The sequence below is a fragment of the Carcharodon carcharias genome, chromosome 16, assembly GCF_017639515.1.
Source record: "Carcharodon carcharias isolate sCarCar2 chromosome 16, sCarCar2.pri, whole genome shotgun sequence".
NCBI lineage: Eukaryota > Metazoa > Chordata > Chondrichthyes > Lamniformes > Lamnidae > Carcharodon > Carcharodon carcharias.
In genome coordinates, this window is record NC_054482.1 from 70,527,006 (window position 1) to 70,550,926 (window position 23,921).

The 23,921-nt window shown below is 41.7% G+C and overlaps 1 protein-coding gene across 1 annotated transcript in view; it reads left to right on the forward strand.

The window, feature by feature from the left end:
- The window catches only part of slc5a9 (solute carrier family 5 member 9), a 54,343-nt gene extending 37,356 nt beyond the window's left edge, over positions 1 to 16,987 (forward strand). The window contains exons 10-14 of the mRNA XM_041208135.1: positions 5,865 to 6,015; positions 9,620 to 9,788; positions 12,305 to 12,520; positions 15,362 to 15,509; positions 16,574 to 16,987. Of these exons, the coding sequence (XP_041064069.1) occupies positions 5,865 to 6,015; positions 9,620 to 9,788; positions 12,305 to 12,520; positions 15,362 to 15,509; positions 16,574 to 16,773 (884 nt within the window). The 3' untranslated portion in view covers positions 16,774 to 16,987. The remainder of the gene's footprint in view (positions 1 to 5,864; positions 6,016 to 9,619; positions 9,789 to 12,304; positions 12,521 to 15,361; positions 15,510 to 16,573) is intronic.
- The last annotated feature ends 6,934 nt before the right edge of the window (positions 16,988 to 23,921 follow it).

The window sequence follows — 23,921 nt, forward strand, 5'->3', positions numbered from 1 at the left end:
ACACCTTCAATTGACAAAGCCATTCACATAAACATCGAATGTCTTAACAAAAGTACAATATTTATATAATTGCTGCACACCCATGACCCAAAAGTGATTTCAATATTTCTTAATTTTCCTAACCCTATCGCTATGCCTGGGTGCAGCCCCAACATCAGCAGCAGAAGTGGAGGCAGCCTGCTGACTACTATGTGCTGTTGCCTGTGATGACCTTAGCGGACCTCCTTTGATGGCTCCGGCCTGATAAGGTTCGGCTGCTCAAGGGCAGATGCACCCTCCTCGGCCTCAGCAGCTGGAGTGGATGGGGTCACAGGCAGAGGGGATTCTGAACAGCTCGACTGGCCCGTGTGTAGGCCCCCAGGGTGTCTGGCTGATGCTCATCCTCCCTATGGATGCCTAAAGGCCCATCCCTGACTCCTTGAGGAGAAGAGGCACCCGGAGGGAGGTCAAGGTGCCCTGCCCCCCTCTTGCCTAGACACTGATGGATGTCCATTAATGTGCATCGCCATGGAGCTCAGGACCGAGTGCAAATCAAGCAGAGTCTGCTGGACAAAGGTCTCCATCGTGGTCGGCAACCTTCCCATCGTGACTTCGAGGCGCTCATATGTCAAAGAGACAACATCAGACAGAACATGGACAGACTGCTCTATTGATTGCTATAGTCTGCTGAGTGACTGCCACATCCCTGCCTGATATTCCACCACTTTGGCGGCCACTCACAGAGGCTCATCATCTGACTCAGACTCAGTGGGCAGCTGGTTGGCAGCAGCCCTCCAAGCACCAGAGACCTGGGGTGTCCCTGCCTCCGACTACTGTGGAGACGTGTCAGTGAGGGGTTCTCCAGTAGGTGACCCCAAGCCTAACCTAGTGCTATCACCCACCGAGCTGTGTCTCTGTGCTGGTGGAGGGTGCAGGTGAGAGCCTTGGTGGTTTCTTTAGGTACCTCCTGCAAGGTTGTCTGAGGGCTGGAACTTATATTGGCCCCCCTCATGGGAGGGAGGGTATCTTTACAGAGTGGAATAGCTGCAAGTTTGGTGAGAAGGGAGTGAAATTTTAAATTTTAAGGGTTATTCTATTATACAATCTGGTACTGCTTGAATTCAGCATTTTACTTAAATTTGTTGTCTTTTAAGTTTCTTAGAGGCTTGGGCAGGGCTAATTAAGCAAATCAAGCTCTCTACTGGAGAGCAGGTGAGATCAGTAAATTAAGGAACTACCCTAATCTAGTTCTGTATCTGCCATATAGGAGATTCATTTGAATCTCAGAAATATAAATAAGAGAAACAGAGTACACTGTTACAGAATGGGATTGCTGTGAATTTGGTGAGAAGGGATGTGGTCTTTCCTTTTTGTCTTTCTCAGCCTGCAGGAGACCAGCAGTTGAAAAGCTGCATGAGAGGGCTAGTATTTGAAAATGTCTAAGAGTGACATGACAGGGAAAACATAAGTTCATCAACATGTGATGATGTTTAACTAACTTGCTTGAGTTTTTTGAAGAGGTACCAGAAAATGTTGATGAGGGTAATGCTGTTGATGTGGTGTACATGGACTTTCAAAAGGCATTGGATACAGTGCCAAACAACAGACTTGTGAGAAAAGTTATTGTTCATGGAATAACAGGGAAAGTAGCAATGTAGATACAAAATTGGCTGAGAAATAGAATGAGAGAGTAATGGTCAATGGATTTTTTTGGCCTGGAGAAGGTTTGTAGCAGAGTTCCCCAGGGGTTGGTATTGGGACCTTTGCTTTTCCTGATATATATTAATCATTTAGGTCTTGGTGTGCAAGGGACAGTTTCAAAGTTTACGGATGATTCAAAGCTTGGGAGTGTTGTAAACTGCAAGGAGGACAGTGTAGAGCTTCAAAAGGACATAAACAAGTTGGTGGAGTGGACAGATAGGTGGCTAATGAAATGTGGAGAAGCGTGAGGTGATGCATTTTGGTAGGAAGACTATGGAGAGACGATATAAAATAAAGGGTGAAATTTTGAAGGGTGTGTAGGAACAGAAAGACCTGGGTGTATATATGAATGGATCACTGAAAGTGGCAAGACAGGTGGAGAGAGCAGTTAATAAAACAAATAGTATCCTGGGCTTTATTAATATGGGCATAGAGTACAAGAGCAAGGAGGTTATGCTGAATTTATATAAGACATTCATTAGACCTCAGCTGGAATATTGTGTACCATTCTGGGTGCCACATAATAGCAAGGATGTGAACACATTGGAGAGAGTGCAGAAGAGGTTTACAAGAATGGTTCCAGGGATGAGAAACTTCAGTTACAAAGATAGATTGGAGAGGTTGGACTGTTCTCTTTGGAGAGAAGAAGGCTAAGAGGAGATTTGATGGGGATGCTCAAAATCACGAGGGGCTGGATAGAGTAGATAGGGAGAAGCTGTTCCCACTCCTAAAAGGATCAAGAATGAGAGGGCACAGATCTAAAGTGATTTGCAAAAGAAGCAAATGTGATGTGAGAAAAACTTTTTCTCACAACGAGTGGTTCGGGTCTGGAATGCACTGCTTGGAAAGTGTGGTGGAGGCAGGTTCAATCGAAACATTCAGGAGGGCATTAGATGATTATTTGATTAGAAACAATGTGCAGGGGTACGGGGAAAAAGCAGGGCAATGGCACTAATTCATGATGCTCATTTGGAAGCTGGTGCAGACATGGTGGGCTGAATGGCCTCCTTCTGTGATGTTAAAATTCTGTGATTCTGAGTTGATGAGAAACTGTTGTTGGGGGTCAGGCTGGTGGTGGAGGGGACTTCAAATAGCTGAAGTTAGAAAAATACATTCTTCCTAAAAGAAGGAGCTACTCATTTCAGTAGGAAACACAAGCAATAGGAAAGTAAAGCCAAAACTAGGTAAAATAAAATAATATAAAATACATTTAACATAAGGGAAGTAAATTGAAGCAATGGCAGAACAGCTCGTTTGAGTGGAGTGTGTCCTGTATTAAGTGGGAAGTCATGGATGTTACCAGTGTCCTAGACGACCACATGTGCATGAAGTGTCACCAACTGCAGAATCTTGAGATCTCGGTTTCAGAGCTTGAGCAGTGGCTGGAGTCACTGAGTGAGGCTGAGTTATGTGATAGCATATTCAGAGAGGTGGTCACACTGCAGCTTAGGAGCCTGGAGAAAGGGAATGGGTAACTGCCAGGTAGTCCAAGAGAATTAGGCAGGTAATGCAGGAGTACCCTGGGGTCCCCTCACCAATTGGTTTTCTGTTTTGGATACTGGTGAGCGTTTTGGCTCCTTGGTGAAGTGCAGTCAGAGCCAGGTTTTTGGCACCATGGTGGCTCTGCTGTACAGGGCAGGAGGAAGAAGAGATGAAAAGTAGTAGTGATGGGGGATTCATTAGTTAGGAGAACAGACAGGTTGGACGGGCAGCATCAACAATGACCTTAATTACTTCCTTAATGGTTTTAATAGGCCGTTTTAATATTGGTGGGCATGCAGCCCACTCCAGCATGCACCCGCTGAACAAAACATCGCGAGACAGCATGATGACCTCAGGGTGCACACCCAATGTCATTGCGCATCATTTTACTGCCAGCGTGTCATGCCCCTCCCCCACCCCCCTTCACGCCGACTGAAAAATCCTGCCCTATGGAATGCTTTCCTTTATTGGATGAGGCATTGAATACAAAAGCAGGGATGTAATGCTGGAACTGTATAAAATGCTGGTTAGGCCACAGCTGGAATTTTGTATACTGTTCTTGTTACCACATTACAGAGAGGACATAATTGGTCTAGAGAGAATTCGGAGAAGATTTACAAGGATGTTGCCAGGGCTTGAAAATTGCAGCTATGAAGAAACATTGGACAGGCTAGGACTATTTTGCATAGAACAGAGGAGGCTGAGGGGTGACCTAATTGAGGTGTACAAAATTAAAGGGTCTTGATAGGGTGGACAGGAAAGACCTGTTTCCCCTAGCTGAAGGGTCAATTAATAGGCGCATAGATTTAAGGTGATTGATAGAAGGATTGGAGGGGACATGAGGAAAAACTATTTCACATAGATTGGGGTGGGTGCCTGGAATTCACTTGCCAAATTGGTGGTTGCGGCTGAAATGCTGAACTAATTTAAAAGGTACTTGGATTTGCACCTGAAGTGCTGTAACCTGCAAGGCTATGGACCAGGTGCTGGAAAGTGGGATTACCAATGAGTGGCTAACTTCTTTTTTTCTCTTTTTATGACATGCGCAGACATGATGGGCTGAATGGCCTCTTTCTGTACCGTAACTTTTTTCTATGGTTCATGTGTCCACATCTGCTGGTGCCTCTAAAGAGAAGATAGTTTTGGTTCATGACAGGCAGATTACAAGATCTCATGTCACTCACTCTGAATGTCAAGATATGACAGCTCATGGAGGTGTCATCCATACTAGCTTGTTGGGATAAGTCGATCTTGCCGCCCCCGTGGGAGCAATACCTGTGTGTCCGCCCCCCCCCCCCCCCCCCCCCCCCCCCCCCCCACCCAGCCAGCTCAGTAGCATTCTCAAATTTGGGGAGAGGTATGATGTTGGCCTTCCCTCCTCTAGTCTGTGTTCTTTCCCTTTTGTTATTTTTTCTATTCGTTCATGGGATGTCAGCATCACTGACTAGGCCAGCATTTATTGCCCGTCCCTAATTGCCCTCATTCAGAGGGCATTTAAGTGTCAACCACGTTGCTGTGGGCCTGGAGTCACATGTAGGCCAGACCTGATAAGAACAGCAGATTTCCTCTCCTAAAGGACATTAATGAACCAGATGTGTTTTTATGACAGTCAACAATAGTTTCATCATCATCATCATTCTTTTAATTCCAGATTTTTATTTAATTCCAATTTCACCATCTGCCGTGGTGGGATTTGAACCTGGCTCCCCAGAACATTACCCTAGGTCTCTGAAATATGGGCCAGCTTGGCCTGGATGAAGACAATAGAAATAAATGTGATGAGAAGGGATGGAACAGAGATTGGGAAACATGCATGCCCCTGTATATAGTGAGCCCTCCCCAGAAGGGACTGAGGATGGAGTGTGAGCAGCATGATAGGTGAGATGGTGGTGATGTGGAAGAGACAATCAGTGGTGATATGTGTTCCCCACTAATGGTTGTGTGTGATCCCTGAAGACAGCAGCCCTTTGAGTACATGATGCCATGATGAGAGTTTGATATTGGAAGCAGTTGAAGGTTGACTTACCTTGATGGAGCAGATGAGATCATTCGTGCATTCATGATCTCTTCCTGCACTGGATCATGTTGTAGGTATGGTGTCTAGCCATGCTAACCTACTCTACATCTTTCCAGGTGGAGAGCTGAAGCTAGTGTGCTTCTTGGAGCTCTCCCTGGGATAAAGTACATCTATTCCTCTGATCAAGCACTGGAGGGTGTTGTGGCAGAAGCAGGTGCAACCTCCTTCCGGCTTACAGCCGCCTTTTTCTGCTAGACATTTCTAAAGGTTTCCTGGAGACAGCTGGGCTGGAGAGAGTGAAATCTGTATGCTCAGGTGGCGTTTAAATATGGTGGCTGGACATTCACCCCGTTAATTAATGGTAGGTCAGACGGATCAGTTCCCAACCCACCATGTGATTCAAAGATACTCGCCTGTGCATAATTAATGAGCTTCCAAGCGTGAAATCAGGCACGATTTCCCACCACTCTGACCAGGTTAAATGCACCGTAGAACCTGCCTACCACTGCACTTAGTTTCAAAAATGGAAAACTCTGCCCATTGTTATTGGCATTAATTTACATTTTAGGGATTTCTGGGTTTCAGAAGAAATTCTGGATGTTGGTTGCCATTTCTGTCCCCACACATCAAAAATAATTTATTTTAAATATAATTGCTTTTATTTTCTTTGTTTATTTTGAACCAGGCTTGAGGGGGCTGATGATAGCAGTTATGATGGCTGCTCTAATGAGTTCACTTACCTCAATCTTTAACAGCAGCAGCACACTCTTCACCATAGATATCTGGCAGCGAATCCGCAGAAATGCCACTGAACTGGAGCTGATGATTATTGGCAGGTAACTTCACATTTCAACAAGACTGATCAGAAAAAAATAAAGGGGAATATTAGTAAGAATTACTAACTTACCACACCACTGGAGATTCATGTGTTATTTGTTTCAGGTGGGCCTTGATTGAGACAGCTATTTAGGCAGCCATGCTTCTGCTAAGACCAAGAGGGAGCTTCACTAGAATGCTCAAAAGGGCATGTGGGGGTGACACACCAGGGGTGTTCCAGACAATTAAGGGTAGATTTTCAACTTCCCACCCAGGAATAAAATTGACATTGTAGATAGGCCACACATTCCTGACACCATCAGATCTTAATTTTCAGCAGAGGTATGCCAGGTTGCCTTGCTGCAAGAGGAGTGTCATGTTCTCTTCCATCCCCATTTATTCCCAAACATCTGCAGAAAGAAGTTAGCAAACTTCACGTTGGTAAACGTTTATCGGTAAAGGCTCCTCTTTCCACTGACAGTTGTGCCACTTGTCTTGACTGCATCTTAATGAGATCTGTATAGCTGTCTAACCTTTGTGCTAGAGGGTCTTTAGAAGCATCCCAATTACAACAAAGCCATCCCCTATATGTTGTTACATGAAAGAGGTCATGCCAGAATGATGAGAGCTAACGTTACTCATTTAGGTACTCCTGCCAAGATGTGGGCATGGGATGTATTAACCCACCTTGCTGAGTAGAGGGGAAGCTCAACGATCTGGTGCAAAGACACCAGTGTGACTATGCAGCATAGAATTTGTATGTGTGCAGGGATAATAATGGACAACAGTGCCCTGAAACTTGGCTTCAATTTCTTGTGGTCATGTTGCAGTATTGACCTAAGGGATGTGCTCTCAAGAGACGAAGGTGGAAACCCACCTTGCAAGCACTTGATGCAAGAGCCATTAAAGAGCAAGTGAAGTGATGGGCTGCATTGTTATTTTGCCCTTCAAATTTTTGTTCCCTTGTGATCTTTTAGCTACCCCATTCTTCTTGAAAACTCTGAAATTTTCATGGGTATAATTCCTAGAATTAATTAAGTTTACACTTGGAATTATGGAATCATTCACTGGAACTTTCACCAATGCTGGGGATGTAAAACAGGGGATATTGAATGGCCTACCCATTATAACCACTGCCCAATTTTCTTTATCATGAAAATCAATGGATATGGCCCACATGACACTCCTGCAGAAGTTGAAAAATTCCAGCCTTTTCTAAAGTAATTTAGACCAGAAATATTCAATGTGATTAGAACTGGAATTCTGGCAGGTCTTAACGCTGTGCAACCAGGGATTGGACCTTTAGGTTGGATGCTACATTGACTGGGTGCCTATGGTGCCCATCCATGCCGCAGGTAGAAGGCCCAAAGATCATTCAGGTTCAGCCTTCATTAACAAATGGGCACCTTGCTGTTGCTCACCAATCTGAGGAGGAAAATCTGGCCTGATACTGCATGCTGTTGGCCAGCACTTAAGGGATGTTCTGGGGAGTGCTGAGCTGGTTGGGGCGGGGGTGGGGAGTGTATGGATTGCGGGGTGGGCAGGAGGAGACAGGAACAGGCTCAAGGTGGTCTCGAAAGTGGAAACAGCATGCACTATGTCACTGGGTGGAAACTCAACATTCTATCCCAGTCTGAAACACTTTATGGGCATCCAGTTTAAATCCATTAATGAGGCTCACCTCTTTCATGAAGATAAGCTGGCCACCCAGTTCAAAACTCCTCCAAAATTGGAGCAGGTGTGGGGGAAAGAAATGGTGTGAAGTACACAGGAAGCTCTGTCTTTTCTGATTTGCATCTCACTGCTGACCTGCTTTTAGTGTAAACAAATCGATAGATGAAAATCAGCCCAATAGTTATATTAGAACTTTCAAACTGAATTGATTCAATAGCACATTGTAAGCAGGATGCAAACTTCAGCATAACTTGGTTATAAAATGAAATTTTCTGTGCTTGAATCTAGTTGTGGGACTGCCTATGGTAAGGAGAGGGACAGGGAAAAAAGTGAATGCATTTAGGGAGGATCTTCCAGCTAACACCCCAAAGAAAAATATATTTCCCATGGTTTACACATGCAGCCTATGATGTTTTCTCTTCTTTTCAAACTTATTTTACACCCATTGACCATTTTCTACATTAAACTATATTTTTAGATTAATGTTCTTTTGGTTTATACACATGCAGTTCACATGAGTAGTTTCTGCTAATGTAGGATACTCAGCACACTCACATCCGAAACACAACTTGTGTTGCTGTAACTTATAGCAGCTATTAGGCATGTGCTTGTACAGTTAACTCAGCCTTTTGCACATTGCTTCCACAGTTTATGTATGTAGTCCTGCTGTAGCTTTATCAGGTTGGCACCACATTTTCAGGTATGCCTGGTGCTACTCCAGAGGCAGGATTTTGTATCCTTGGGTGCATGTCCGACCCAATCGGGTGTAAAACAGTGCATGATGATGTCAGGCGAGCGTCCCAATGTCATTGCATACTCGGGTGATATTTCGGTCGGCAGGCACACGAGAGTCAGCAGCGTGCCTGCCGACAAATTAGAGGCCTAATTAAAAGCTATTTTTGCCGCTTGTCCAACCTTACAGTTGGCGGGCAGGCGAATTGGCCAGGTGGCCTTTGGATTTTTTAGGAAACCCCGTCCATGGGCGGGATGAGGTTTCCAACATTAATTTTTTTTAAAAGCGTTTTGACAGCATTTTTTCTACATCCTTGCTCATGTGAGTGAGTCCTATGAGGAAACATGTTTTTCACATTCTCAAAATCTATATTTTTGTCTTTACAATTCTTCAGCTCCCTGAGACAGCTTTCTGCTTTCAGGGAGCTTTTAGTGTTCGCTCCCCCATGCATGCGCAGACCTTTGTGCTCGCATTCCTCCCACCCCCACCCGGCAGCGCTGAGCTTCTCAGGGAGCCTTTCACACTGGATGGCCGTGAATCCTGCCCCTGATGACAGGATTTGTTCCCCAATTGCATTAGTGACCCTAATGGATTTTTACGACTATCTGACCAATTCATGGTCACTTCCTGATACCAGCTTTATATTCCAAATTAATTTGTTTTAATTATTTCAAATTCTCCATATCTCTTCAAACAAACATTTGGTCAGTCCTTTTTATCTTTCCTTTATTTCCTTTATTGGCTTGGTATCCATTTTCCATATGTTTATTCTGTGAAGTGCCTTGTAATATTTTTCTTAAACCATATATAAGTGAAGGTTGTGAAACATCTTTCACCATCTTAATATGATTGTTTAGGGATTCATGGAAAATTATTTGTCCAACTGTTATTCAAAAGGAAAGACATGCATCCTTTAGTTTTCAAACTCCATAACTGCAAGCAAGAGCATCAACTGGTTTACTCCACTGTCCTGTTTGTTTGTAGTAATAAAAAGATTTCTTCAGTGTTTTTGACATTATTAGCAGTGTCTATATATATAGTTGATGGACAGAAATGAATCAGCTCAGGGACCTTGCTGTAGTCATGTGGAATCTGTGCAGAAGAAGTTCCTGAATGTTATTCCCTGTTATTTATCATGGTTATCCTCTCCAGCAGGGGAAATAAGGCATTTTAATTATTTTTCTTGTGCTTCTGCATTAATTTCTTTCTTTTCACAGGATCTTTATTATTTTTCTAGTTGCCATCAGTATAGTGTGGATCTCTATTATCCAGACAGCTAACAGTGGCAAGCTCTTTGACTACATTCAGTCTATTACTAGTTACCTAGCACCGCCAATCACCTCACTGTTCATTATGGCAGTATTCTGGAAGAGAGTCAATGAGCAGGTAAGAATTAGCATTACATTTTCAGGTATGCCTGATGCTACTCCTGATGACCAGATTTATTTCCCAATTGCATTAGTGACCCAATTAGAGTTTTACTGCAATCTGACCAGTTAATAATCACGTACTGATACCAGTTTTATGCTCCAGATTTATTTATTTTAACTGAATTTAAATTCTCAGTCAACCAAGCTTTTGGTCAGTTTTCTTAATCTTTCCTTTATTGGGTTGGGATCACCAGATGAGAGATGCTACAGTTGCTGATATTTAATACCCCATTTTAATGTTCCATCTGCTGAAGCTAACCATAAATCTTTATGGATGATGTCTTCCAAAATATATAAATGAAAGTTCTTTCACAAACGATGACTCAAAAATAATCCATGCTGCCGAAGGGAACTTTTCTTTCAGTAAAAGAGTACTGTGTTTAGAATGGTTCTAAATCAGCAGTGATCCCACCCAACTGGCTGGGGTATAATCTCATGCGATCAGCCATGTGGCTATTCTCCACTTACAAGTATAGATATCATTGGAATGATATTTGATGTGTGGTTATTACTGTCAAGCCCCAATTTTGTTTTAATCTAATTCTACCTGCACATATTTTCCAATATTGAAAAGTTGATCATGACTCTTGTTGTGTTTTTGTCCATTCTGGCCTGACCACTGAGCCTTACTGTGGTAGCTCCTCCATCACACCAATTGAGATCATGGATCCTTCATCTAATTTCTCTTATGTTCGTGCTGGTAGTTTTTGAGTGGGCAGAACAGTATTCAAAAAACATATGGGGCAGAATTTTACAGTCCCCACCGGTGGATTTGCAAGTAGAGAGGGCCTGTAAAATTTCCTAGATGGCCTTCCCCACCACCAGCCTCCCCCACCCCCGGCCTGTCAGTAATTTTAGGCTGGGACAGGCAAGGGCTAGGCCAGCCCACCAACTCTTGCCCCAAGTTAACCCATTTGAGACCCTTAACTGGGCAATTAATGACTTTTCAAGGGTAGTTTCCTACCCAGCCTCAATTTTGAGAGGGCTGGAGGAGTTCTGAAGCAAGGGGGAAACTTAGCAAGTCACCTTACTTGGGCTCCAAGTTCTTTTACAAACGATGACTCAAAAATAACCCATGCTACTGAAGGGAACTTTTCTTTTAGTAAAGAGTACTGTGTTAGAATGGTTCTAAATCAGCTGTGATTCCACCCAACTGGCTGGGAGAAAACCTCATGTGTTCAGTCAAGTGGCTATTCCAGCCTCCTTCAACGCCTCCTTTCCACATTGGGCACCCTCCCTCTAGGTACTCCCTTACCTCATGACCTCATCGTCAAGAATCCCACCCCTCTCTCCCCACCTTCCCAGATCTCCCCTCCCCATCCCGCTGAGTGACCATCTGCACTTTCCTGGTCTGGTACTCCAGGACTTAGAATCCAGGAACTGCTTGTATTAGCATTAGGTTTTCTCCCACAGAATTATGCAAAGGATTCAAAATCTGGTATATCATGACATCCACTGTGACACAGTGGATTGACAATTTTAGTGCAAATAGCATCAAAAAGGATAAACATATCTATAACAAAGTTCAGGAACATTGGTTGGGAGGTGATGGAGGTCTACCTTGCTGGCTGGAGAATTTGAGAGCCCCTCATTGCCATTTTTAGAGAAGGCCTGCCATATTAAATGCCACTCAGGCACTTAACTGGACAGCGGCGGGCCTTTCCCAGGATCAAAGACCCCACGGCTGGAACTCTGGCCAACACTTCTAAGCTCTATGAATGGCAGCACCACTGGGGAGATGGTAGCTGCTCCCTGTACTACACCCATGCCGAGATATCATTGCTGGATCCCAGGCCACAGCTGAGTGATGATGGGAGGGGGGAGGTTGTGGGGTGGGGATTGCGGGGAAGGGGTAGGGGATCTCAGAGCCCTGCCCTTCCCGATGCCAGGTCCCTTGATCAACGGACCCCTGCCCCCCTGGGAGCCCACAAGCAACACCACATAGGTTTGCTTCTCATGCTATCTGAATGGTGAGCCCTCCCACTCACTGCAGGGTTAATACCAGCAGTGACATGATGATGATGGAGTCAAATGGTGATGGAGCAGGGTGGCCATCAGACTTCCTTCCTTAAATGGGTTGGAGATGGGAAGCCAGTCCTACCACCTGATTAAATACATCTCTGCCCCCAAACTCACCATGGATGGGCATTAAATTCTGCTTATTGACTTAATATCCTTTTCAGGCTTGCAAAACAGGAAAAGTTCCATTTGGAACTAAAATAGCAGATGAGTAATGCTATGACAAATTGTAAAGAGTCACATTCCTTGCATAAAAGATTATGACATAGTTATCCAATATAAACACGTAAAGAATTTCATTTTTACGATGTAGGTTGTTCAAAGTTACTCCACTGGAGCAACTCTTTATCTGGCAGCTGACAACATAAGGGCTGTAAATGCTATACCTGGATTATGAATTGTCTTTGCTGGAAATTATGTAGTAAAAGCAGTGGAATATTTTTTTTGTCACAGGGTGCTTTCTGGGGCCTTATGGTAGGACTGACCGTGGGCCTTATTCGCATGATCATGGAGTTTGTTTATGGAGCGCCATCATGTGGTGAACTGGACAACAGGCCTGGTATCCTCAAGAACGTGCATTACCTTTATTTTGCTATGATACTATCTGGAATAACTGCAATCGTTATCACTGTCGTCAGTCTGTTAACTCCAGCAATTAAGGAAGAAAATGTAAGTAAAAGGTATTGAGCATCTAACTGACACTTTAACAAAACTACATCTTTTTTGATTTTAGTATTTGTGTATAAAATTGGCTTTTCGATTACTGAAGAGTATTCCAAACTCTCAACTGGGAATCTTTGGTTTTTTGAAAAGGAATCTGAATTTATAATCCATAAAATCTATTTATGTAATATGTAACGTTAATAAGGATTAACCTTATTTCATCTTAAATTGTAGTATTCCCATTTCCCATTATACTGGTTTTGAAAACCTAACCTAGGCACCAGCTAACCGTTTTCTCGATTGGTCTCCACTACTACAATTTCTAACTTGGGTTTGCATCAGTTTGAGCCTTCACTTAGATTTCTGTATTAGAAGAAAACAAATTTGTTCTAAATATGAGAGAACACATTGATCAGGACTACATATGAACCTTTGGAATTCTTTATCCCCAAGGGCTGTGTTTGCTTAGTCATTAAATATATTCAAGACTGATAGATTTTCCGGCACTAGGTGAATGAAGGGATATGTGGATAGGGGGATAGGGTGAGGAGGTAGAGATGAAGTAGAGGATCAGATGTAATCTTACTAAATAATGAAGCAGGCTCATGAGGGCCAATATGGCTCTACTCCAGCTCCCATTTCTTATGTTCTCAAAAGTGCTAGCACTGATATATTGCATAATTACCTCAGCAGCCATGAAGAAAGGATTCATGGAGCCAGCTTGATTCAATCTATTCCATTGTGAAATGGAGCTAGGATTTGATTTGATATCTAGACCAAAAAGATATGATGTTTTATAATCAAACTTCAGCTGCTATACAGCACTGAAGCAGTATTGAATCTTTTGTCTCCTACCCATGAAACTAATGTGGTGCATTAATAAAAACAAAAAAACTGCGGATGCTGGAAACCCAAAACAAAAATTACCTGCTGAGTTTTTCCAGGTAATTCTGTTTTTGTTTTTAATGTGGTGCATTAGTGCTTCACTTTTCTTTGTTCCTTATGTGGAGAACTTTCTGTATTCCACTGCATTCTTGTGTGCAGTGGTAATGCCACAGGACTGGTAGAGGCCCAGGCTAACACACTGGGGACATAGGTTCAAATCCCACCAGGGCAGCTGGTGGAATTTAAATTCAATTAAAACAAACTGGAATTGAAAACTAATTCAGTAATGGGACCATGAAACTATTATCAATAGTTGTAAAAATCCATCTGGTTCACCTAATGTCCTTTAAGGAAGCAAATCTGCCATCCTTACCTGCTCTGGCCTACATGTGAATCCAGATTCACAACAATGTGGTTGACTCTAAATTGCTTTCTGAAATGGCCTAGCAGACCACTCAGTTCAAGGGCAATTAGGGATGGGCAACAAATCCTGGCTTTGCCAGCGATGCCCACATCCCATGAAAGAATAAATTAAAAAAAATATAAAGCTAAACAACCAATCCAGAGGACTATAGACTAGTCAGCTTAAGGTAAGTGGAAGGATGAATACTAGGTTCTTCACTAAAAGATGAGATAATAAAATATTTCAAGTAAGAAAATATAAGAACTAATCAACATTGTGTAAAATGACCATTCTTTTAGAAATCCATCTTAGTGATTTTTTTTAAAACAACAGGAAGAGCAGATAAGGGCAATGGAGTGGGTCTAATATACATGGACTTTTAGAAGGCCTTCAATAAGGTGCCACATGAGTCTCATGACAAAAATCAGAGCACATGGGACTGATAGCAGAACTGATTGAATTATGCTTACAAATTAGCAAACAGGGTAACAGGTTAAGAGGAGTTTCTTGAAGTGACAAAGTGGAAAGTAGTGTCTCTCAAGGATCTGTGCTGGAACCACTTTTGTTCAACTGTATATATAAATGATTTGGACTCAGGTTTTGGAGATATGGGGGAAAGTGCAAGGGGAGGATGTTTTGGGTGCGTGCATGGTTAAATCCAATAAAAGTCTTTGGATTTGGAACCAACATCACCCTGCCCACAAATTTTGAAATTATACTTGTGATTCTCGAGTCCATGGAAATGGTCAGTAACAGTGGCTCCAGCACCAATACCTGTGAAACACCACTTCCCAACTTTTACCAGTCTGAGTAACAACCTTTAACCCCCTACTCTGTTTCCTGTTTTGTAGTCGGCTGTTATCATTCTACTACTTGTTCCCTGACTTCCATGGCTAAGGTCAGATCATGTGCTCTCCTATGTGGCACCTTGTCCAAGGCTTTTTTGCAGATCCAATGGATTATGTCAACTGCATTGCCCATATCTACTCTTTCTGTTGGTTTTTCAAAGAATTCAATAAGATTGGTCAAGTATGACCTACCTTTTTGAAATCCATGTAACTACTCTAAATTTCTAGGTATTTTTTCTATTGTAACTTTGAGTAACAGTCTATTATTTTTCATATAATCTTTTTAATAAATATGCATTAAACATCATTACATGTCAGCAGACTGTGTTGAATTTAATTGTTTTGCTGCAAGAGCTCTCTTTTCTTACACATTTGCAGGATACACATGTTCTACCTCCAGCCAGTAGGCAATTTGAATGGAACTGTCATACATCCAGTCACAATTCCACCTCTAACATGTAGAGGGGCAGAGCAGCAAAGTATTTACATTTTTAAGACCTTTTAAGACTCTGCTGCAGCAAACAGTAGTACCATGTTATTTTTTTCTATATATCTAACTCGAGGACAAAGCAGTGTGTGGCCAGCATTTTGCCAAGTGAATTAGTTTTTTTTACTATTATACAATAGAGGCACAAAAAAAACTGCATGTATAGTTTACTGAAGTCTGTCATTCGCAGAGTAAAATATTGCATTTTTTTTATATTTCCAAAGCTGGTCCGATTAACATGGTGGACTAGACACAACCAAACATCTGAGAATGACATGGATGATTTCTGGAGCCGCCCAAAGACAGTTGCTGAATCTGTTGAGAGAAATGAAGTACAATTTATTACAGAGAATGAAGGACTACATGAAACAGGTAGATGAGGGATGAGTTTCTGAAAAGGGCCAGTATTGATGGTATTGTCACATGCTACACATTAGCTATGGTATTTGTGGTTCATCCAGTGATCCCAGTCCAGAGAAGGCATACATTCTATGCAGAATGATCTACAAATGTCAGTGACCTTTGGTTAAAATCACCTGCTTTCCAGATAGGAAATTCACTATAGCCAAAGGAAGAGACTGCAGGGGGAAGGTGGCCTGAATCAAAACATAAAGGTAGAAAAAAGGAAAACAGTAAGAAATATTGTTGATTTTTACAGAAAGCATGGAATAAAAGACTGTCCTGTAAAATATTGCAGCATAACTTGCAGGAAGTATAAGCTACAATGGCATGCTCAGGCTAATGGAGCATCTGGGATCTTGGTGAACAGCAGGACCTTAAGTGTTGCTCCCTAGCCATTGAGATTTAAGGAGTGAGAAAGAATCAGAGCAATGACAGAAAAGCAGGATGAAGCCATATCAAATCATTCACAATGAAAAATATAGGGGTAGATGGGGTTAAGAGAAAGAAATAAGGCAGAAAGGAAAAGTAGGAAAAGAACGAAAAATTTAAAATCTGAGATCTCTTAAGATCTCAAACAAAAAGTTATGCACAGAAATGAGATTGAACAGTTTGAATTGGTCCCTTTCTGGGCCAGAGATTGACTGGCATTGCAATTACAATTATCACATCGTTAAACTCCAGCCCTAACTTTCTGTGACAAGATTAATGTGCAAACCAAGCAAGTTCTTTAAAAATAATGGAGATTATATGGGCATGATGTTGTTTGTGCAAAGCAAACTGAGTGGTGTTAACCAGCAATTCAGGAGATTTGCAAGTTGCATTGTATCTCCTTAATCCCTTGAATTTGCTGGCAATTAGTGCATTAATAACACTGTACATCATTCAAACACTATTACATTTCCAGCAAGGTTATTGTTGTCCCCCAAAATTTGGTCATTCTTCAATGCATTTTTTTGAGAAACATAATTTCATCACTGCTTGTTTATTACAGCTGTTTATTTCATTTAACTTTGTTGTTTACTTTGTTGAAACAGTGGAAGTTTCCTGGTGGAAGAAAATATTTTTTTGTTTATGTAGCCTACAGCAAAAACCTGAACTTTCAAAAGAAGAAAATGATGCCATTCAAAAAAGGTTAACCAGCATTGAAGAGGAACCTTTTTGGCGAAAAGTGTGTGACATAAATGTTGTTATCTTGTTGGCAATTAATGTCTTCTTCTGGGGATACTTTGGATAAGAGGAGCTTTTGGGTCTTATTTAGTGCAGGATCTGTTTTGTAGCTCACTGGTGAAATCATTCTTTCGAACAATACGTTTATGGCATCTGTTCTATAAGTATTCATTTTTGTATTACTGATTGATGCATCTAATAATTGTTTCCACTGTGCCAGTAGTTTTGCAAAGTTTAATGAGTCATTTTGCTGAAATAAACACTAACATTGCAATAATAAAGCTACTAGGAGGAGCTCACTTAAAGTAATGCCTTTTTCTGGAGATGAATTTTTTTAAAGAAATCAGAATTTTATATAAAAATGGAAAAGAAACACTAATTTTGCTCAATTTTCTCTTTCACATTCCTTCATCTTGATGTTTTAAATTTTAATTTCACCCTTTCTGACTTTTTTAATCTACACTATTATTTTGTCACCACCCACTTCTTCCTCATAAAATATTTTGCATATTTCCCAGCAAATCAATAAAAGACCATTGCTTTGCTTCTGTAAAAATTACTCTCATTTAAAATTCTATCTCAGCGAAACATGATTCTAAAGTGGGTGTAGGAATGGAGACATCTAGGGCATATGTGTACAAAACTTCAAAGATGGCAAGACAGATTGAGAAAGTTTTTTTAACAAAAAACATTCAGGATACTGGTCTATATAAATAGAGGCATAGGGTACAATCCTCAACAGGAGTATTTTATGCAATTCTGGGCGCTGCACTTTGGGAAAGATGTGGAATCATTGGAGAGAGTGCAGAAAAGATTTACAAGAATGGTTCCAGGGATGAGAAACTTCAGTTACATGGATGGATTGGAGAAGATGGTACTAGTCTCCTTAAAGAAGAGAAGGTTGAGATTAGATTTTATACAAGTGTTCAAATTCATGAGGGCTCTAGACAAAGTAGATAGAGAGAAACAGTCCTCATTGGTGGAAGGTCGAGAACCAGAGCACATCAAATAAGGTGATAAGGAACCAGGCTGGGATTTTAGCAACACGTTGTGGGTCCTAACATTGTGGCCGACGCTGGTGGATGACAGGGCTGTGGCAGCAATTTTACCTGCAGTGGCAATTAAGGGCAGGATTTTTACCTCATCAGGTGGGCAGGCCCAAGGGTGGTTGTCAAACCGACTGCTGCCCGTAATCAGGCCCTGACTGCGATTTCACACTGGCTGGCCAATTAACAGCCAGCCAGCATGAATCATGTGCTGGGAGTCTCAGTGTTGCCTGGGTTTGGGGGGTGGGGGGGTGTGTGTGGTGGAGGACACTGAAAGCTCCCTCAAGGCACAGAGCTGCCTCAGGGAGCTGAAGATTTTTAAAAACATAAATAAAGACTTTAAAAATGTTAAAAGCATGTCTCTGCAAGTGATTCTGTCACATGAGCAGAGTCACATGAGCAAGGACATGTCATAAATGAGATTTCAACATTTTTATTTTATTTTTAACTCTTGTTGGAAACCTCAACCCACCCGTGGCTGAGGCTTCATAAAAACTCCAAAGGCCACTTGGTTTTTTCGCATGCCCGCCAACTGAACAGTTGGACGGGCAGCGAAAAATCAGACTTCATTAATTGATTAAAGGCCTTAATAGGCCTCTTAATTGTCAGTGGACACACTGCCATTGCGCATGCTCACTGAGCGAAATATTGCAAGAATGTGCGATGACGTCAGGACACTCGCCCAATGTCATTGTGTACTATTTTTCTCTCTTTCAGGTCGGGCACATGCCAGCCCGATGAACGGAAAATTCTGCCCTAAGAGGCCGTCGCTGGGACTGCCATCCAATTATAGATGACAGTCTGGCTTTCTGAACTACTGTCCCAATCAGAGACTCTGCAGTCTCAGCAGCGCCACAGATAGAGGTAGCTCTTGAGGTGCCCTCAAAGGAATGGTAGGAAATATTTTGATGTCCCAGAGCCAGGCAGGCAGGTCCTGACGATCATGGGGAGTGATGAACCCTCCAGCAGCAGCTTTAGAGCTATGGGGGCAGACAATGCCACCAGGGGACCCCCTCCATGGACCAGGAAGCCTTAGGAAAGGAAGCACCCCACCCCCACTCCCAAGAAGCTGCTTTACTGTATCTGGTAAACTCCCTGCACGGCAGGGTCCATTCTTGCACCAATAAAATGCTGGGAGAGTCATAAAATGGCTATTGATAAACCAATTAATTACCTTAATTGTTCGCCCACCTCTGGTTGGAAACACCACACGGCAGCAGGTGGATGTCAGGTATCCCTCCCATTGCCTGCCACTGCCATTTTACCTTCCCTTCCACCTCCCAGCCTGCCTTCAATAGGCTGGTAAAATCCCGGCTGCATTTTTAAGCAGCAAGTGGGTAGGATCTGGAATACACAGCCTGAGAGCATGGTGGGAGCAGATACAATTGGGACTTTCAAAAAATGGAATGAGCCCCTAAAGCGGAAGAAAATGCAGGGCTACTGGGAAAGGGCAGGGGTGGGAGAGTGGGACTAACCGAATTGCCCTTACAGAGAATCACTTATGGATACGACAAGTTGAATGGTCTCTGAAAATGTTTTTTTTTAAATAGATAAAGATTTCCTATTTACATGTGTATACATGCATACATCTTTATACTTACATATACACTGAATAAAGTATCCAAAGTTCAGATTTAACAAAGCGAGCCAGATTGTCAGTTTTTATTTTTCATCACCTTGAACTCTGTTAATTAGCACTTCATAGCTAACTAGTCAAGGATGGGTCCTTTGATCAAATGGCACTGCCACTGCAGATTCTATTACATTAACATTAAATTGCAGTTGATAAGATTTTCATTTTGCTAAATTGGCAATATAGACTAATTCATTTCATTCACAAAAATGTTTGAGTTGTGAAATGGGATTTAATAGGGAAGGAAAACACAAGAATCAACAGAATATATGTTCTTGCATGTGGAAGAGATGTCAAATAATTCCAGGAGTCCCTGATTTTGCAAGATGTTCTTCAGGTGGTACAGAACATCTTGGAGAGTGTGGCAGTCCATGCCATACCTGCAGCAGTAAGATATCAAAGTGTTCTGAGGGTAAACATGGTCCCCAGATTGGCAAGCACAACTGTTTTGATAGGTTCCTCACAAGAGATGCTTTAACAGTTTAGAGATTTCAGGAGCTAATTGGGCCTTTTTAGTTTGTTCTCTTGCCAACTGTCCTTCAAAGACAAAGCATAAGTCAGGAATGCGATGGAATACTCTCCAATTGCCTGGGTGAATGCAGCTCCAACAACACTCAGGAAGCTCAACACCATTCAAGACAAAGCTTGATGCACAACCCATCCACCATCTTAACCAATCACTCCCTCCATTGCTCATACTAACTGCAGTGGGCTCTGCACCATTTACAAGATGCATTGCATTAACTTGCCAAGATTTCTTTGACAGCATCTTCCAATGACTCTCCTACCTAGCAGAACAAGGGCAGCATATAGGAACACCACCACCTTTATGTGCTCCTCTGAAGCACACACCATTCTGATTTGAAAACACATTGCTGTTCCTTCACTGTACCTGGGTCAAAATATTGGCACTCTCTCCATAACAGTACTGTGGATGTGTCCACACCACAAGGAATGCAGGGGTTCAAGAAGGGGGTTCATCATCACCTTCTCAAAGGCAATTAATGATGGTCAATAAATGCTGGTCTTGCCAGCAATGCCTGCATCCTGTGAATGAATAATAAAAAGTAGGTGATTTTAACTATCTTAATTATAGGGTGCTTACAATGAGTAAAATAATATTTGTTAGCAGTGTGTTCAGAACTGTTCTCTTAACATGGAAGAATGGAATCATTGGTTTTTCATAATTAGTGAAGGATGCAGCAGAAAGATAGGGGAATATTTTAAAAAAAAATGGAAACAATATAATTAGCTCAAATGTTAAAGGAATAAAAATACAAGTTTAACAGTATTTGACTGAAAAAATAGTATTTTCAGAGACTAAATAAAAGGAAACATTGGCGAAAAGAACAATAGATCAGCAATGAGAGTAAGCTGTAGTTCAAGAGGGTATAAATCCATTATATTCCAATGTGAGATTTTGAAATTTTTGTCTTTGTAGCCTGGAAGGGATTTTGTTCGAATTCATGAGTCTCATGGGTTAAATAATATGGACAGCTGCAGTGAGGGAAATATTGAGAAAGCAGACAAATAGATTAAAGCCGACCTTCAGGCCCCAGACTTCTCTGTGTGAAACAGACAGCTTGAGGAAGATAAAGTGTAATAGCAGAATCAAATGCAGCTGGGGTAGATGTATTGCTGTAGATCTGAATTTACACAATAGACTATTGATGTGGAATTTCACAGCGAGCTTCAGGACCTCAAAATCGGGACCAATTGGGGGTCCTCAGTCCATCCTATTAAGAACTGTGGGGCTCTTGATGTGCAGGCCCAATCAGAAGGACAGCAGTCCTAGACCCTTGACAATCCCCACCAGGAGAGGTGGCGCTGCTGAAGCAGGTCATAGGTCAAGAGAGGGCCTCAACATGGAGGCACCCTTGCTGAGCTGCACAGCAGTGCAGAAATAAAAAAAAAGCCTGGGATGGCAGGTTCATAGGGATGGAGGGGAAACTCCTCCTCTGGATTGGGTGCAGCTGTGATTGCCGCCTTAAACACTTGAAACCTCATCAATGAGGCAATGAGTCTCCAGTTCTGGTAAAATTCTCCCCTCAAGACTGCCGCAGGGAGGCCCCCGGCATTGAGCTGGCAGCATGCAGCGGCTGGCTGCTTCGCTAGCAGCAAAATGCAAGTGAGGCCACAAAATTAACCTTAATTGGGCTTTAACAAACGTATGGGCAGCCCACCTGGTCCCCAGCCTGCCCCTGAGAAAGTGCACCAGTGGTGGTAATATGTCAAGGATGTGTCCCAATGTGGATTCCCCCTAATTTCCAGTTCCCCCGCTTCAAACTTCATCACAGGGCTGGGACAATTCAACCCTATATTTTGGGAAAAGCAAGGGTAGGATATGATGGTGCAGTACGAGAACCCTCATCCTTGACCAGCAATCTTTTTAAACACCTAAGGGTCATAAAACATGAATTAATATTAAATCCAGCAGATTTTTATAATAAAAATAAATGGTATAAAAAATGATATAACCTTCACTCATTAGGAAGTCGACTACTTTCAAGAAGGTAGCACAAATAGTCTTGGATTAACTATTCTCACATTTTCCAGCCAAAAGTCCTTCATACAAATTTTAAATATAAGGCTGATCTGTACTGCTCTGTGTGAGATTTTAAGATGAATGTTTTGAAACAATAATAAATGAAGTATATACCAGACAATTTTCTGTCTTTAGCTTTTTAAATCCATTAAGAGAATAAGGAAGGAATTATCCAACAGTTCAAATATGATTTGAGTTAGTTTTTAGACAATGGGATAACACATTGGTTACAAGATATCTTATTTTCAAAGACAGGTAGGTATATGGTAAAAACATAAATATAGAATGCAGTGTGTTTTCTGGGAGTACTTCTGATCAGGAACTGGCCTGCATAATGCTTGTTCCTGACAGGTGTTCCACATGAAAGTAGAATGAATGTATTTACTTGCTTGAAATCAATGTACATGTGCAATAATTCTTGAACACTAACTTATCTCTTGAATTCAAGGTTTTCCTAGGACTCTGCTTAAGAAAAATGACCACCAACACCAAACACAAAGAAAGCAAATGTAGCCAAAGTAATTTGTACCATCCAACAAAAGCTTATATTTACATAATGCCTTTCACAATCTCAAAATGTTCTACAGCTAATAAATTACTTTTGAAGTCACTGTTGTAATATAGGGAAACATCACAAGTAAACTGTGTTAGTGGTGTTATTTGAGGAACACCGTTGCTGTTCTTTAAAGAGTGCTGTGAATCTTTAACATCCAACTAAAAGGACAGGCAGAACCTTACTTTAATGCCTCATCCAAAAGTCGGCAACTCCAACAATGTTATTCTTTAGCTAAGTGTGAAGTCCTGGAGTAAGCCTTCAGATGAAAGTTCTATTACTGAGTCAAGGCAGACACCTAATAGCTGAAATAGTTTTCAGCTTTCAGAAAAAATGTTTAATTAATAATTTAGATGCAACAAATATAATTAAGCATGCATTACATTTTAAAGATATTTTATTTTTTAAGTTAATTTAGTGTCATATCTAAACCTTAGTTACCTGTTATGATTACAAATTACAAAACTGCAATTTTTCCATCCATTGTTTTATCTCTACTTTTTAGCCTATTTCGATTCCTTCACCCCACCCCACCCCCACTAGGGCTATCTGTACCTTGCTTGTCCTGCTTTCTACCCTTAATTAGCACATTCCTTAGATAATAACACCACCTTCAACACCTCTTTGTCCTTTTGTCTATGACATCTTTTGGTTATCTCCACCTATCACTGGCACTCTATCCAGCTCTACCTGTCCCACCGACGCCCCCCCACCCCCCCACCTTAAACCAGTTTATATTTCACCTCTCTTCTGTTTTTACTTAGTTCTGTTGAAGAATCATGCGGACTTGAAACGTTAACTGTGTTCCTCTCCGCAGATGCTGAGTTTTTCCCAGACCTGCTGAGTTTTTCCAGGTATTTTTGTTTTTGTTTTGGATTTCCAGCATCCGCAGTTTTTTGCTTTTACAAAACTGCAGAATGGTTGTGGGAATATAGTACAACTTTCAAATCCAGAACAGTTTAATGCAATTACTTGACAAACATCAGCCCACAGGCTGACATATGGATATTTTATATCTATAGCCTCTTATTGTATTGGGTTCAGCACTTTTCTAACATTGCTGCAGCCTTGGGGTTTACAAGACCAGTAGTTGAATGTTGACAGCTGTTTCAAAAACTTAAGGGAAAACTGTCATAGTCTACCTTCCTTAATATAGAATGGTCTTCCAGGTAGTGTAAGCAGAAGTCTGGAATAATTTAAGAATCAATGAGAAAAGAAAAAAAGAAAGACTTGCATTTATGTAGCACTTTTGCCTTACAGCCAATTAAGTACCTTTTGAAGTGTAGGCAATGTTGTAACATAGGAATAAAAAAATGGGAGAGATGGTGGCATAGTGGAAATAGTACTGGATTAGCCCTCCTGAGACCCCGTGAATGTACTGGGGACATGGGTTCATATCTCACTGTGGCAACTGGAGGAATTTAAATCCAATTAATAA